The following is a 12,565-nucleotide window of genomic DNA, read 5'->3' as shown; positions in this document are numbered from 1 at the left end:
TTCGATTTAGCCAGCATCATAAACGTTCATGTCTGTAGTTGCACTAAGAGCTTTGATGAATCTTAAATAAAATAAAATCTATTTATAATGCCAACAAATGGGAATGAAGACAGCAAAACACAGGGAGAGGATCTTTAAACATGTTGGTCCAAAGATCTGACGCCCTCAGTGTGAATTGATGATTTGGAACCACTTGCTGCAATGATGGTCTCCGTGACATTTTTGGTGTTCAGAGTAAAGCTGACATCGGAGAGAAAAATAGAGACAACTGGGTTGATGTGGGGAGTAAATTGTGAAGCTACACAGAAAATTAAAATGTTTACTTGTATACATTTGGGAAAATTTTAAGTCATCTGGTTTTTTAACAAAACTGATCAACTTCATATAAACAAACCTTAAAGTGTTACAGGAATTTAGCAAAAAGCTGGAATAACATTTAAAACCCTTTTGATGAACAAACAAACCACACTTCAAAGTCTTAAAAAGAATAGTCAAAAAGCCACAGTTTTTTTAACCCAATCAACTAAATTTAGAAATAAACTTTTGTTCAAACCACAACTTAGAAAACATGTATTTGAACATTCATACTGAAGCTCAAAAACAGACGCCAAGAATCACAGCTCCAACAGCTTGAGGCAAAACATCCAACATTTATGACCTTAAAGGCTTTCATTTTAAATTCAACGTAAAGGAAGCGCAGCTTGAAGATCCGTCAATGAGCTGTTTTTAGAGGACATAAGTGTTCGGGCACAAAGAAGTCAAGACTGAAGCAAGATGGGGAAAAAAGGGCTTCACTGCTGCTAAACCATTCTCTGCCTGCAAATTATCAAGCCATTCCATACTACACCAACTTTTTCATAATTTTTGCATTTTCAGAGTCATTCTTAATTATTTAATGTGATTTGTAGTCTGTGTGCATTCAAACTGTTGTGATCTACACCAGAGTTCACTTGCAGGTAAACTCAGAAAAACCTCTTTTCTTAATAAAACCAGCGATTGCTCATAAAGTCCCAACTGGAGTTCGAATGAGCTTTCACACCAAACAAATTGAACCATCTAAGGTACCAACTTTGGTACAGACCAGTGTAAAAGGGCCTTAAGAGGTCAATACAGACCTGCATTGATGTTATTACTCCAAAAGCTGGTTTTAAAATTCAGTTCCTTGTTAAATAGGCATTATAGGTGTGCTGTTTGATTTATCTGCTGCTTTTATCTAATTCACATACTAAGTATGTAGCAGATTATGTGTTATATGACATCTAAGAAGCATCTGAATGGACAATCAGTGCTCTGTGGTTTGGAAATATTTGTATTTGCCCTGAAAAATTAGGAGGATGTTTCTGCTCTTGCACACAATTATGTGTCTGCTACGGGAATGATATAGAAGAGCCCTTGCTGTCTCTTCTTTGTGGAGGAGAGCATTTCTTCTGCATCAGGGTAAGACGATCTCACATCTTCTGAAGCAACAGGTGACATGCAGCTCGACAGCCAATAACTAGTGAGTTTTTCAGATCTTTTTACATAGGTCCATTAGACTCACGTGCGATTTTTGGCTCAGCATTTTATCCATTTTAAGTTTCTCAAGATGCTCATCTTTTCTTTGTACTTCAGTCAAGAGCTCATAGTGAGTTTAGCCAGCAGTCTCTCCTCTAAGGCAGTAAGTTAAGCAGATGCCGGGTACATTTAATGGCTTATCCATTCTTTTAAATAACCCACATAAAGATTTTGCACAACTGTTTGACCAGCAAGCAAAATGCTCGAAAATTTCACACCTCTCATTCCTCAGTGATTGATGAACCCTATGAAGGGGGCAGCTTTTTGGATTCTAAGGCAGTAGATTAAGGTTGGGACATCCTGCTTTCATTTGAACTGACCACTATATGTGTTGAGAACAATAAGGAAGAGCCAGAATTAATTCATGTGTACTGCAATATCTGTAACAAACATTAAAGCCGGCGTGGTTTTCAGAAAAACTCCTTGCATGTTTGCTTAGAACCTGCCTGTCCTGACAAAGATCCTTTCTGCTATATGTCACATCTTAACTCTTTCTTTCCTTCATTTGTAACCTAAAGAACATTTTGAAGCAATTTTTTCACTTCCTGAAAAAGCGCAACCATTTTCTTCTGATCTATTACATCAGCCTTAAAAACAGATCATCATACCCCCTTTACGACTCTCAATAACCCATTTCTTCTCGTTAATGGTTCTTCCCAATCTCCTCAACAGGGGCAGCTACTCTTTGTTTCAGTCTCTTGGGAAAGTCGTACTTTTCCTTCCTCCCGCTCCACATCTCTGTACAGGAGGGATTTTTGAGCTTTCAGACGACATGCCAAAGACATGAAGATGGAATCAACATTCTGGCTCTCCTTAGGGTCCTTTGCCGACGTCTCAAACAGCAGCATGTTGTGAGCATCAGCAAACTTTAGTGCCATGTTGGAGGGGACCTGAGGAGACATCCAGATCACAGACATGAACAAAGACTGATGGATGACTGATGGATGAAGTCTAAAACCATGATGAAATCTTTGTGCATACAAACCTGTATTTGATCCACAAGGTCACATTTGTTTCCCACCAATACCCGGGGTACCGATGCAGACACTCGATGGCCGTTACATTCCTGAAACAGTAAAAAACATATGTGTTTGAGAACAAACCCCTTGAGTGTTTTTGGAAAGTGCAACAAAGAAACTGGGACTCCAAAAAGCCTTGAAGGGGATTGTACTCAAGAAAATGTGGTACCTTCCCTGGAAAGACCAAAAGGACTTCACAAGTACAATAAGGCCCCAATCCAGGAGATAATCAAAGAAGCAGAGCAACATTTTGTTAACTGCAGAGGTCACTTAGCTAAGTTATGGCCAAAGTTCATGAATCACAAAGAGATTCCTCAATAGTGGATACATGGGAAATTTTAAAACTTATGATTAGGGCTGCAACGGATCACCTCATCATCTTTTTTTTTTTTTTATTTGTTCTGTCCAACAGATGAGAGCTGATATCTTCTCATTCTGAGAGCTAATGCTACAGACTGTTGAGTTAAACAAAGCAAGGAAACCACAGAATTATCATATTGTTATTTAAAATGGTAACATGTAGGCTTGTGTAAAAGGTGCTCTTCCTTAGCTGTGCACCATTTATATTATGTCCATCAGTGTGAAAGCTTTAATATTGTGCTTATTTTTTCACAAATGCAAACCTCTATCCACGTCTGCAGGTTACGATAGGAGGCCATGTTGGTGACATCATACACAAAGACCACTGCATGCACGTTTCGGTAGTAGTGTTCCACCATCGACTTGCGAAAACGTTCCTGGCCTGCCGTGTCCCACACCTGTACCTGTAGAAACATGATGTTGGTGTAAATTTATTTTTGTAAATTGCCAAACAGCAAAAACCAAAACACAAAAACAACACTTGTATTATTATATTTTTTGCAACCTTCCTCACATCTAACACTAACCTTATTTTTGAAATACCTTATTTATGTAGTCTAAAAATTGTGTTGTAAATGTTGTGACATATCTGTCACAATATGTGATGCACATTTTACTCTGGTTTCTCTAAGCTTACTCAAAATTACTATAAAAAGTAACATTTGTCAACAAAAGCCAGAAAACAGGTGTATATTTGTAAGGCAGCCATGGTGCAGCGATAGGGCGGTTGACTTCTGATTGGAGACCGCTTCAGGTTTGATTCCCACTTTGCCCGCTCATGTGTCGAAGGGTTCTTGAACCCCACATTGCCTCTGGTGGTTATAGTTTGGTGCCAGTGTTTGGCAGTGGCGCCACCCTCAGTGTGTGAATGTGTGTGTGCATGACTGTCGAGCTCTTTGGGCCTTCAAGGAAGGTAGAGAAGCATTATACAAGTATTTATTTACCATTTAATTAGCAAGTTTGTGCTTTGTAAATGAATTTTAATGAATTTGTTTTAAGTAAAGGTAATCACTAGGAGTGGGAAGAGTCTCCAGCAGAAATGTGAAAAAAAATTAATTAACAAAAAAAAAAGCATAACTTGTAGCAAAGAGTTGAAGATGTCCTTCGTTATAGGATAGTCGCAGGATTGTTCCCCAGTTGGCGTCATCTTCCATAAATTCAACATTCACTTTTTTGCTGATGACACCCAGCTCTGTCTATTCTTTTCCATACCTCTTTTTATTGATTTATTTTCCTAGTGTTATAATTTGGTTCACTTCAATTTTCTTAAAATCAAACAGAATCTCCTCTTTGTTACTAAATCCTCACTCTCCAAACAACAAAATGCTTAGTCTCTATTGACTCTTCCTCTGTCTCCTCTCCTCCCCATACTCTGGGTTTTATCATTGACAGATGTTTATCATTCCAGTCGCATATTAATAAGTAATCAGTAAATCCAAGATCAATCATTATTGCCCTTTTATCAGCCTCTCAACTCTGCTGTTACTCTTGTCTTTTCAGTCAAGCTTCTTAAAAAAAAACTCTCCCATCAACTCAAGTTGGTTCAAACCTCAGTCAATTGCCTTTTTATCAAAACTCGCTCATTCCATTACATCGCCCTCATCTTAAGAATAACTTCACCACTTTTGGTTAATTTCAGCATTCAATTTAGAATCCTTCTGGACATTTCAAGGACATTTCCTATAAATTCCTGCCTGATCTTCTGCATCTCTTCCTGCTCCCTCAGATCTTTCAGTATCCCCTCATTGTGCTTTATATGGGTTCAAATCCCTCTTGTCTGACATCTAAAACATTGACTCTCCTCCAGTCTGCAAATTTTCAACTTATCAGGTTCAAACACCATATTCAATGCGCTTGGTACTCCTTCATTGTTTTGTTTTTGCATCTTGCTTATTTTTGTGTTTTTGTGCTTTTGTTATTCCAGTGCTTTTTGTGTACAATGTCCTTGGAAAGGCTTAGCCAATTGTCTTCTAGTTGTTTTCCCTCCACTTAGTGTGAATGCAAACCAAACCCAAGCAACAAATCCCTTCAAACTGAATCAACTGGAGTGTTTGGCTGTTAAAACACCCTTAAAAGAAGCTGCCAAAATTGAAATCTTTTGCTGTTGATGTTTGACTAACAGTTCTGGTATTACATCTTCAGCAGCCCTTATGAGAATATTGTGCTCTGCCATATTAGCACCAACTCTAAGCAAACTCTGGATATACAGTCTGCCTCCCAAAACTCCCCACATCTTAGGTCCTGCTATGATAAGACAAAAAATGCAATTTGAAGTTAGAAGTGTTTCACAAAATTTAATAAAGACGTTTGATAGTAAAAAACGAAAAGGCAAATTGTCATTCTTCTATAATAAGTCTATAATAAGTCTATGAAGACTCTCATTCATCCAGGTAGATTCCATCATAGTAATAGGTTTAAAGTCTGTCATGTGAAAACCAAGTCCAAAAGACAACCTTTAAACCCACTACTATAATAACTTACAGAACTTGAAATCTCAAAAATAGAAAACTTTTTTGGATACACTTACTACATTCCTAAAGCAGGGGTCTGTCACCATGAATCACCAAGATTTTGGTGAGTTTAAGAAATTTTAAACTATTGCATTAAAGCAGAATCAGCCCACGTGACAAAATATCAAAAGAATTTAAAGAAAAATATGTAATAAATCCAAAAGTCTGACTGCAGATTTACAAAAGTCACGCAATCAGGCATAATTATGATGTTTTCCTTTTTACTGTCAGCAGCAGATAAATGAGTAAAATTAGAAAAAAAACTATGGTTATTTGTTGCTTAAAAAATAAAACCTGTATAAAAAACGTTATTACATAAACGGTGCAGATATAATCCTCTGCAGCAGCAAATTATATATCAGAATTAACCAGTGGAACTAAAAAAAAAAGTGTTTTGAAAGAAATTTTCTCACAGAAATAACACAACAGGTTGCCATCTGTAGCCCTTGTGCTATCCTATGACTCCACCCTTACATTGATGTGTTCTCCCTACCATGATAAAGGTGGAAAGATTTCATGTAATCCATGGACACCAGTGAAGATCACAAATCATTGAAGAAAAAAGGTTCAGCGCACTGTCTAGTGGGGTCTAGATGACCCAACGTTAAAGTGCCAAGGATAGCACAAGGGTTACACTCTACAGTAAAGGTGAACACAAACCAAAGCGCTCTGCCTGTAACAGCAGCCGGCTCCCAGCTCTGAGTTTAGCCCTGCTGAATGATCTCCTTTCACCACGAGAGGACGAGCCTGAGGTGAGCGCATTAAGGCTCAGGGATGGCGTGAGGCACAAAATACTAAACCAAGATGACAGCTAATAGAAATTACTTTTTTTTTAAACTACAAAGGTTAATGGGTCTTATATTTAGAAGTTTCTCTGAAAGACTGTGGCACAGTGAGGACTGCAGTTCAAAATCAGCAGGTAGGAGACAGAGTTCCAGGTATATCCATATTGTGGTTAAGGCAGAAAGGATTTGGACAATATGGATAAAAATGAACATTTTTTGTTGTTTTAATGAACGCTAAATATGAATCCTCAGTAGCTTTCAGAACAGTGTTATAGATCTAACTACGGTAACTTCAATTACCTGCCAGATATCAGGTTAGAGTTACAGCATTGAAACTGAATATGTTTGTTTAGTGACAAGTGCAGTAAATAGGATTCTGTTTCAGTTCCATTTTTCTTTCATTCTTGATCAAAATGATTGGTGTTGCTGCATTTCTACTTGTAAATTAAGTATAATTTTTCCACAGATTACGAAGGCTGCTAATGCTCTTCTTAGTGCAGGTTTTTGAATTTTTGGTGCATTTTAGGAAAACAGATTATTAATACTCTGTAATACTATTTTTTGTATCTTTTGTTAAAGCATTCCCAGGCGTCTTTTAGTTATGATTAAAATTACGGGTAAAAGCCGGTGTCGTTTCCCGGGGCATTGTTTCTGCTGAGCGCCAGAAGTTCCTTAGAAATTTGCCTCTGAGCTGCAGGCAGAATTGTTGGCGTAGAGTGAGCCTTCCCTCATTTCCCATCATCATCGCTTTGTTTACAGTCTCTCCCAGCTAGCTTACAGCTCCTCCAAACCCCAACCTAATATAACCGGTGCAACAACAAACTTTTTCAAATTTCAACTGCTCCTGATTTAAGACAATTTGAATGAAAAAATGCCAAAAAAAATGCTATTTTAATCTCAATTTTCTTCATATGTGTCCTCCATTGTGAGAAGAAAGCTACAGAAACATGTTAAAACCACCAAAACACAATTTTCATTGGAGTGGCTCTATATTTTACTCACTCAATTATTCTTCATCTGCAGAACGTTTTTTTTTTTGCTCATTATGTCATGATGTTTTGCTGTCCGTCATATTGTGGAGGCAAAGTCGACGTATGTAGGAGCTGCAGTTTGCAGGAAACTGGTTGCCAATATTCATGTCAGACACCAATATCCTGTAATTCCGCTTTTTATTCTTGAGTTGTTTTTTTTAAGCAATAGATAGGACTTATTGGATTGTTTTTTTTGTGTTTGATATATTATTAGTTCATCTTTCAATCATTTAAAAGGATTAAGTCTGCAGGAAGTTTTTTTTCAGCTTTTGACTAATTTTCAGCAACTATTTGTTTTTTGTTTATGTTTTACATTTATTTTTACCAGACTGAGCATCATAATCCATTTCTTGTTTCTATAGTTTGATGCAGACATGGTGACATTTAACTGACACAGTCTGTTTTTGTTCTGCTGCAGACAAAGCCACACAGATTCCAGCCTCCCAGCTGAAACCTTCTGGAGATGTTTGATCTGCGCCACGAAGAGGATGAGGATGAGGAGGAGCGAGGAAACCCCCTCTGAACATCCACCCCCTCCTGGCTGAATTTACCTTGATGGTTTCTCCTTCAATCTCCACCGCCTTCTCCCTGAAATCCACACCGATGGTGGCTTCCGTTTTGTCGGGGAAGCTCCCGCCGGTGAAGCGGAAGGTGAGGCACGTCTTCCCCACGTTCGAGTCCCCGATGACGATGATCTTGAAGATCCGCGTCTGGATGCTCGTCTCCAGGGAGGAGGAGCTCAGCTCCACGGAGGACGTGAAGCTCGGGGCGGCGTCGTTGGCGCTGTCGGCCCGGCTCCTGCTGGCTCTCGGGAAATCCATGCTGGAGGTCAGGATGGTGACATTGTCGTCCGCGCGGCCTCTCCGCGCCGCTCCCATCCCGACTCCAGCGCCGCCGCCCGGAGCTCGGCTCTCCTCCTCCGGGGATTCGTTCGTCATTGTGTCCGTGGAGGAGATGGGCAGGTCGGTGTGTGCTGGAGAAGGAGCGGATGGAGGGATGAGGGAAGGGAGGGGGGAGAAGGAGGAGACCGGAGGCGCAACAATAGTGAGGATGCTGCGCTTCAGCTGAGGGAATCCTTAAAGAAGCAAGACGAGATCCAGAGGAGACGCGTCAGTTTTACGCAGCAAACATCAATGAAATCAAACACATTTGGTTCCAGTTCTGCCTCTACGAGCCTCTCATTGCTATATAACCTCACATTCTTTTTGTTTTTCAATGAATATGAGCTGCACTCAATCCAAAAATGTATAGATCCCAATCAATACTGGTTCTGCAACTGTCACCAGCTGTTCTTATAAAAAAAACCTTCATATTAATACAAAATAGTTTGGACTGCATATCACAATGTGTACATCAAGCACTTTATCTGCCCCTGAATCGCCTTCCAGCATCTTTGCAACTGAAGGGAAGCGCTGAAATCTGTTGGTTTTATTTGCTGGATGTATAAATTGAGCTTTACTTTGAATGCCTTCACAGCACTGATCATGTCACATATTTGTTTTTGTCTCTGCCTTGTAATTGTTGGTTCAGGTTGTTCATTTTTTCAGTCACATCTGCCAAGAAAGCCAGCTCCAACAGCCACTCAGTGTCACTTAGTAAAGGGGTATCCTCTCCCCTCATTTCCTATCAAAATCCTTGATTTCACTGAGCAAAGAGAGAAAAGGTTGAAGAACCTTCCTCCAGGATTTGATTTGATTCGTCCAGGAAAAGCTTGAAGTGCCGGTGTTGCTTGGCTTTTGCACGAATTGAGGTGATGATTTTATTAACCTGATCAAATGTCATGACCTTCAAAAAAGAAAATGCTGGTGGAGGATGCAATGATAGCTCGGACATTTAGGGAAGTCCGAGTCATTCTTGCAGTAAGTAATGACTTGTGAGTGATATCCTGTCATTGCTGGTGCCCCATCAGACCAGTTTTTCAATGGGAACCTTTTTTCCCCACAAAGTACTCCTTTATAACGTTGTAAATAGTTGTAAATATCCATCCCCCGTGTTGTGGTTTTCAGTGGACGTAATGTCATAAATTCCTCCTTTGTGGAAAAGTCATTAAATACCATCCGTATGAAAACGACCAGCTGAGCTGTCTCACTGAAGTCCACAGACTCGTCACCCTGCAGTTAAAACCAGACTCACCTGTCCAGGTCCGACTCCAGCTGTCTGACAGCATTTGCTCTCACCCTCCATGCCACAGTGTTTACACCAGGCTGGACGTCGGCAATAGCAGACAGAATCTCCGTCTTATTTTTATGGTCCTGGAATAATGATTCTGCCATGGCGGTCATAGCAGCTTTGATGTTCAGTGAAGGTCTTTTTTTTGCTTAGCCAGAATGTGTGCCACTTTAAATGATGCCTCTGTTGATGCGCTGGTCTTCTTCGTCGGTTTAGTGAAAAGAGACGGTGGTTTTTGAAGATAAGTCTTTCGGCTCGTTGGCCTTTTCTGCGCAGAGACTACTGCCCACCAAAATAGCAGCTACACTGTGTAAGAACCCGTTGAAAACCTACAGGAAACCTTTGACCTCTGTCATTACCAACCAGGGATACATTACAAAATATTTAGATGAACTTAAGTTAGCGATCAAACACTCATTTTCTGGACCCTTACACAAATGATTTCAAAATAAAAGGATTGGATTGCTTTTTCACCTTCTGTCTCACACAGATGACGTGTATCTCCGATGAACATTACAGACCAAACTCTGCTTTTAGGTGGAACAACTTGCAGTTTCGGTGACTGAAAAATCCTTTTTTGTTCCACTCTATAATGGGTTTGGGTTCACTGCTTCATTCATTCTTTTTTATGGGGGTTTCTTGTTGAACAGATCTGGCATTGATCACGTGGTAGAACAATTATCCCAACAGGATTTGACCCTTTTGTTGTAAAGGTGGATCCTTGATGCACAAATAAGTTATTGATACAGAATAAATATGGCATTAGATGATGAGTGTTTTAAATGTTTTTTTTTATATTCTTGTTCTTTAACATTTAGTTGGCAGATTTCTAAAGTTTATATTTTTCATAAAAACACATCTTACCTTTTAAAAGGAATGTGACTCCAAAAAATGAGGGTTTTTTTTCCTCACATGATTCAGTCACAGGGATTTCTCACATTCCACAAACCTACAGAAATTCTTGACAAGATTAAAGTAAAAACAAAGACTTTCACAAAACGACCAAAATCCTTAACCTGAACTGAGTGCATTGTAAGCTACACGATTTGTGAATTTTTAACGCTTCCGGCCTGATTTCCCTAACGTGTCGGCTCTCTTCTTTTTCCAGGCTGGTATGTGATGCAGCAGCAGATCCCCGTCAGTCTGACCTACAGGGATCTGAAAGTTTGTCCTGAGGAGACCGTCAAGTCATGAGGGCGACAACAGCTGGAAAAGCTGGACTGAGCGGCTTCACAACTGTTGGGTAATCTTATTAAGAGCTCACTGAAAAAGGTTTTGAAGAAAGATGAAAGACCTGAAATGTCGTGGAAGCACATCTCGCAGAGAGAATCCCCCTCGGATAGTCTCCAGCTTTGGTGCTAAAACAGCCAAATGTTGCGTGGTCATGTCAGAATTGAGCATTTTCCTCTTTGAGAGTGTTTTTACTCACCTTTTTAAATGATTCCTCCCAAATAGCTGCAATGTTGTACTGCCTCACCATCATTTCCACAAGCATCCACTGTCCTGCCCGTTGGCTTTACTCACTAAAGCAGACAGTGAGACCGAACGCTCATTGCTCTTCTCTGGGTTTTTCTTGTTTATGGCACAGACATGCCTATCATTGCACCAAACAAGCCCCTCACACACAGACTTTATCTTCTTTGCAGACATGCAGTCTTTTTCAGAGCCTTGCATAATCTTTTTCTCATACAGAAACACAACACACACTTGCAGCACCGAACAGTCCCAGGGCCTTTGTCTGACAAAGCGCCCTTCATCCTCATTGAAAGGCCTGCTTGTCTGAGAGCGATGCTCTGTGGGTTCGTCCTCTGAACACGAACCAATGGTGAAATATAGAATTCATTTGCATTCAAGTCAACACATTTTGAGTTGTGGTTTTGAACAACACAACTCTCTTATTACCAACCTTTATTACCACAAAGTATTTCCCTGTTGTTTTGTGTATTGATTCACAACCTTATTACCAATCCAACTCTCTCTGCTGCTTTGACATTTCTTTTTTGTTGTTGTTTTTTACTTCAGTGGTCTCTAGTTACTAAATTGATCATCTGTTCCCACATTGGTTTGTAGACTGTTGCAGTAACGTTTATGGTGCAACAAAAAATGTGAATGAAAGTTTTTTGACAAAACCACACATATCTGAGGTTGATGCTACAGGATAGTTTCCAAGCTCTGCTGGTTCCACGGGCATCCATCTAAGTACAGAAACATGAGGTGGGTGCTGCTTGAAACGTCTGCATGCAAGGTTCACATAACACAGAATAACAAGGATTGTGGGAAGTGGAGTTTGCCAATATGTGTTTTGTAGACATAACAAACAAGCTTGGTGATTGAAGAAGTTTTGGGTTTGGTTGCTAATGTTCTAAGAAAGACAGTCTTTGGGGGACAAGGATTGAGGACAACTTTAGGCCTCTAGTTTTGTAGAAACAGTTTTTCTCCCCAAGAAAACTGTGTCTCAAATTACACTACAAGATTATCATGATTTGTTGAGTTTGGTGTGGACTTGGGCCAAACACAGCTTCGATCATAAATCCAAAAAGTACTTGTGGGATTAACTGGAACTAAAGATTTAAACCCAGAACTGCTCATCAAACACCAATGCTTGACTTCTTAAATGATTTAACAATTTAAAAAATATGATGAAAATTCCAGAAAACAATAGATCTTTTAAAATATAAGACTGACTTCTCATCTAAGAAGACCTGCAATTTTTTTTAACCAAATATCTATAGATAATTTTATCAGTAAAATTTACAGAATTTTTACAAAATGCCAGTAGTCTGTGTTTTTGAAAACAACGTTGCATTAGTAGCAATCCCTCCCAACCCACCAAATGAAATCTGCTTTTGATTTTCAGAATATATTCACACCACAACAGATTTGTGATGTTGTTCAAGTCATGTGTTCTGGGCTGTGAACTCCCATTAAACTGTTTTTGAAAATACTGTAAACAAAAAACTGAAAAGAAATTAGATTTCCCTTAAAAAGATGTATTCCAAATCAGGGAGTGTTTGAAATGGCCAGGATTCTGCTGAAAAAACAGCCAGTCTGTAAATTCATCGATGAGTAACTACTTTAGTCACATAATTAGAAAAGTGTAAAAAAAAGCTTTATAGCTTGGACAAATATAAAATGTG

At 39.3% G+C, this 12,565-nt stretch overlaps 1 protein-coding gene across 2 annotated transcripts; it reads right to left on the bottom strand.

Moving 5' to 3' along the window:
- Positions 1-305: 305 nt before the first annotated feature.
- Positions 306-11,064, bottom strand: rab33a (RAB33A, member RAS oncogene family). 2 transcript variants are annotated; one of them, XM_078954360.1, is made up of 6 exons: positions 10,858-11,064; positions 10,723-10,786; positions 7,811-8,334; positions 3,197-3,337; positions 2,540-2,620; positions 306-2,444 (listed from the first exon to the last, which is right to left on the bottom strand). In XM_078954360.1, the coding sequence occupies exons 1-6, from the start codon at positions 10,921-10,923 to the stop codon at positions 2,220-2,222; spliced, it is 1,101 nt and encodes a 366-aa protein (XP_078810486.1). In that variant the 5' UTR covers positions 10,924-11,064; the 3' UTR covers positions 306-2,219. The 2 variants fall into 2 exon arrangements, with proteins under 2 accessions (XP_078810486.1, XP_020562419.1); XM_020706760.3 differs by lacking the exon at positions 10,723-10,786 and having other exon boundaries at positions 7,811-8,232; positions 10,858-10,997.
- Positions 11,065-12,565: the final 1,501 nt, after the last annotated feature.

This window comes from Oryzias latipes, chromosome 10, assembly GCF_053564925.1.
Source record: "Oryzias latipes strain Hd-rR chromosome 10, Olatipes_Hd-rR_3.1".
Lineage (NCBI taxonomy): Eukaryota > Metazoa > Chordata > Actinopteri > Beloniformes > Adrianichthyidae > Oryzias > Oryzias latipes.
Note: the sequence above shows the minus strand (reverse complement) of the source record. Positions and strands in the feature narration are given on the sequence as shown.